The 4,847-nt window shown below is 36.0% G+C and overlaps 1 protein-coding gene across 1 annotated transcript; it reads right to left on the reverse strand.

Moving 5' to 3' along the window:
- Positions 1-273: 273 nt before the first annotated feature.
- LOC136041665 (uncharacterized) lies at positions 274-3,189 on the reverse strand (the record flags this gene model as incomplete). Its single annotated transcript, XM_065726383.1, is given in 2 exon segments — positions 274-480; positions 3,123-3,189. Coding segments are annotated over 2 exon segments (216 nt in total), but the record flags the coding sequence as incomplete, so codon positions are not given.
- Between the last annotated feature and the right edge of the window lie 1,658 nt (positions 3,190-4,847).

The following is a 4,847-nucleotide window of genomic DNA, read 5'->3' on the forward strand; positions in this document are numbered from 1 at the left end:
TTCAGGATTCAGGGGGTGGGGAGGCGAGAGGCAATGTGTGAATGCAGATGTCATTTTATAGTCCGTTCTTTCTAAGGGAGGGAAGGTTGAAGTTCGTGTTGAAGCTAGTGAAAACCGAACATCCAACAGAAACTTTGACTCCAGTACATGGAGGAGCAGCATTTTCACATCTTCTACTTACTTCTCTGTGTAAAAAGACCTATTAGACTTATTGAAGGGTGTGTAGCCACGTTCAGATTCAACATTGTTACAAATCAATTGAAAGTTTGGAAGTACATGAATAATTTATTTATTAATATATTTGAAATCTAACAAAGCAGAGCACAAATTATCACTTGGAAGATACTCTTGGTAATCTAAATGACGACATTTCTGCCTCTATGTCATAGTAAGACATTGGATTATATGTATAGAACTCAGAGTTCTTGTACTGTCCACTTTTGGATGCTCCAGGTCCGACTGGCTTTTCCTCTTTCTTAACTATAATGAAAAGATTAAAAAAAACGAACATGAATAAGAAAAAAGAAGAAGAGAAGAAATCAAAGAAAAGAACATCAGCGTGAGAAAGAACAACGGTGTCGTCTAAAAAAATTGGTGGAGGAGGGGAGGGAGAATGTATTTTCAAAATGTACGAGGGGGCAAATTTGTCGTTTTTTAAATTTTTCTAATGACATACGAAAAAAAGGCATTTTTCAATGAAAATACACCCTCCAAAACACGCTTTTTTAAATCTAGCGACGGAGAATCTAGGGGGCCAAATGCCACTCCCCCAGATAAAATGGTAATATCGAGGGCAACAATAAATAAAATAGATTCAAACAATGAATAATATAACTATATAAATAATGTACTAAAAATGAAAAGAACACACAAGATAGTGAATAACCAAACAAAAAAGAAAATTGGTTGACAGGTAGGAGGAAGGGATGAAAAATGAACAGTGCCTGAGAAAACACGGGAGGGCCAGATTGAGATAGAAGAATTACTCGCGAGACAGTGAAAGAAAGATAAAGGGGCAATAGAGTGGGTGGGAGGGCGAGAGAAAGATAGGGGGATTCCTTTCAATGAGAGGGTGAACTGAAGAATATACAGAGATCTTTCAAGAGACTAAACAGGGAGTCTAGGTTTATGGTGAACAGGAAAAATTTTAAGGGAACAGATGTTAGTCGAGGCACATTTGGTGAAATGACATTCCAATTGATTTGGTAAAAGCATTTCCTGATAAGTTATCATAACCTTTATCAAATATTTTTAATGCAACAGCTAGAAGTGGTTCATCCCCTAAGCACTGGAAAAAAAGATACATTACACCCATACAGAAGAAAGGTGTTAAATTGGATTTTTATGGAGGCTGACCAATTATCTTAACACCAATATTCTCTAAAATGTATGAGAGCTCCACAGCAGATTGGTTTAAAAAGACGATCCTTATACTTATTGATGAACAACAATTCGGAAACATGAAAGGTGTATTAACAATACATTACCAGGTCAGTCTCCACGATACTGTATATAAATTACTTATCAAGCCAGATACCTGGCTTAAGCTTTTGATTTGGTTAGTCATAATGTTTTAGTTGAATAATCGCTGAATGAACTTAATTTACCCCATTTTCTAGTCAATATTACTGGGTCTTTTCTGTCAAATAGGAGTCAAGTTGTTATGCACAAAAAATTTTATCCTGATTCACTCCCTATTTATTGCAAAGTTCCGCAGGGTACACTTTTAGGTCCTTTACTGTTTTTGATAATGATTAACAATCTTGCTAATGAGTCAGCCGATAGATGGAAGTTTGCGGATGACACGTCATTGCTTGAAAAGTGCAGAAGAAATATTAAGAGCAGTGCAATGGAAATTCTCGAAGACGTCGCAAGTGAAGCAGCCCAGTCAAAAATGGAAGTGAATTTCCATAAATCTCATATTATGACCTTTAGTTTTCTTAAATTAAAGCCATCATTTATAACCCAAATACTTAATGAAATAATTACAACAAAAATTAAACTCTTAGGGGTCTCACTGACAAGCGATTTGAAATGAAAGGCCCACATTTGCTCTATTGTTAAACAGACTAGTACATCTCTGTCTCTCCTCAAGTCATTTTCTAAATTTTCATGCCCAAAAGAACACATCCTCCGCCTTTATATATCTTTTATCTGTCCACAGCTTGAGTATGCTTCCCAGGTTTGGCATTTTGGTCTTACAGTGGATCAGTCCGATAGGCTAGAAATTATCCAGAAGATAGCCCTGAGAATTACTTACAGTCAGGGCAAGATGCCTTACATTCTCCTCCTCAAGGATTTCCGCCTCCCTACCTTGGCAGCCCGTGTTACTCTTTGTACCAATTTCGGAAATAATCTGCGCCATATCCCACGCTTTCAATATATACTCCCAGCCCCTTATTTCCCTCCAAATCCCTGTTTACCCTGATGAAAAGCACAAAAAAATCCCAGTTTTAAATCCTATTAATATAGGACCTGAACGTAATAGAAAGAGCTTTGTGCCAGCGTTCATTGAAATCATAAATAAATGAAAATTATAATGCATCATTTTAACGTGTTATTTGTATTGCTTAATGTGTTTTTTTTTTGTTTGATTTTTATCTGACAGGCCGGTTGGATTTATTGCTGTATGTTTTTATAATCTACTTATATTTTTACTTATTCCCTCCTTTTTATTCATTTTACTTATATTACTTACTTTTACTTATTTTACTTTCATTTTACTTATGTACTTATGGTTGCGCACTTAAGTACTCATTTTTATTCATTGTACTCATTTTATTTGAAAGGCCAGTGTGGTTCATTGCTGAAGGCAAAGTTTTAACATTACACTTATGTTTTGTTTTTCTTGTATTCAATGTAGGCTAGCTGACTGAAGGCAACAAGTTCAGCAGTTATTTATGTTGTGAGAGTTTTCTTGATAATAAAGAAAAATATTCTATTCACTCTATTCTACATCTAATTCATCTGTTACCCTTGTGAAATTTAACATAATTTAATATCATATTCATAATTCAGAACATTGGGGTTGTGTTCGTTGGGGGGGGGGGGGGGGGGGTACTAGATACTCATCCCTGGCAAGTATCGAAGTTCAAACTATCTTAATCAGACAGATTACTTACTTGTTTCTTTAGGCAGTACTACTGTGGATGTTGCAGTTTTCGAAGCTGTTGATGATGATGCATAGGCCTAAAAGAAAAAGAAATGTAAGAAAACCGTCTTCAGTAAAAATCTTAATAAGAAAGTACAGCCAATATTTATGAAAACTAGAACTGAGATCCATCAGTAATGTTATTACTATCAATTCCCATGGTAAAGGCTTATCTAAGATTTTACATTGTTTTGAGATAGGGCGAACGGGAAGACACTTTCTGGGGGTTCCTCACTACATGGGATACCTATTAAGCATTTCCTAGGGGCCCTATATGGGAAGGACTATCCAAAGGCAGGAGATAAGCCCAATACAGGCTGTTTGCCATTACTTTATCTAAGGGGAAAAGTGTGAGAACCACATGACATCTCAGATTTCCTAAATATTACTATTTGTTTACTATATTTAGTTGCCCCAAAGAGACACTTTCTGGTGGTTCCTCACTACACGGTATACCTATTGAGCATTTCCTAGGGGCCCTATATTGGAAGGGATACCCGACAGCAGGAGATAAGCCCAATACAGAAAAAGAGTGGCCACCACATGACATCGCAGATTTCCTAAAATATTACTAATTGTTTATTGTATTTATTTGCCCCTAAGAGACACATTCTAAGGGTTCCTCACTACACGGTATACCTATTAAATATTTCCTAGGGGCCCTATATGGAAAGAGATACCCGACGGCTGGAGATGAGCCAAATAGGAAAAAAGTGTGAGCACCACATGACATTGCAGATTTCCTAAAATATTACTATTTGTTTATTTTATTTATTTGCCCCTAAGAGACACTTTCTATTCCTTACTACACGGTATATCTATTAAGGATTTCCTGGGGGCGCTATATGGAAAGGGTACTCACTGGGGGTTTCTCACTACACAGTATACCGATTAAGCATTCCCTAGGGGTCCTATATGGAAAGAGATACTCGACGGCAGAAGATAAGCCCAACACGGAAAAAGTGTGGGCATCACATGACATTGCAGATTTTCTATAATATTACTATTTGTTTATTGTATTTAGTTGCCCATAAGAGGCACTTTCTGGGGGTTCCTCACTACACAGTATACCTATTAAGCATTTCCTATGGGCCCTATATGGGAAGGGATACGCAACGGCAGGAGATAAGCCCAATATGGGCCATTTGCCATTATTGTATCTAAGGGAAAAAGTGTGAGCACCACATGACGTCACAGATTTCCTAAATATTGCTATTTGTTTATTGTATTTAGTTGCCCCATAGAGAGACTAAGGTTTTGTATCTTATTGACAAAATTATTGCCTCAAAGTTTATCTAACAAATATCAATACAACAACTGCAAACAAACCAAAATTTTAGGATTATTGCTTTAGTAAAAGACATTTCATCATTATCATGTGCTTTATGGGCTTAGGATTGTTGCTTTACTTTTTTTTTGTTTAATTTGATGTCACTTATGCAAAATGAGCTCAATTCAATGATTGGATCTCGTTTTGGTTCATTTTGTGATTAGTTTGTGGACAAGTTTGAAGTGAAACCATCTTGATAGCATAAGGACTATAGACCAGCTTTATAATTTGCATTGTAACTTGAAATTCTCCATTGAATAGAGAGAAATAAATGGATTTCCAGAGTTCATATTATGGCTTATTTGTTGTTTATTTCAAGTAATACAAAATAGAGTTTTTTACAATTAAAAATTGTATATTACTATT

The sequence above is a fragment of the Artemia franciscana genome, chromosome 2 (genome assembly GCF_032884065.1).
Source record: "Artemia franciscana chromosome 2, ASM3288406v1, whole genome shotgun sequence".
Classification (NCBI taxonomy): domain Eukaryota; kingdom Metazoa; phylum Arthropoda; class Branchiopoda; order Anostraca; family Artemiidae; genus Artemia; species Artemia franciscana.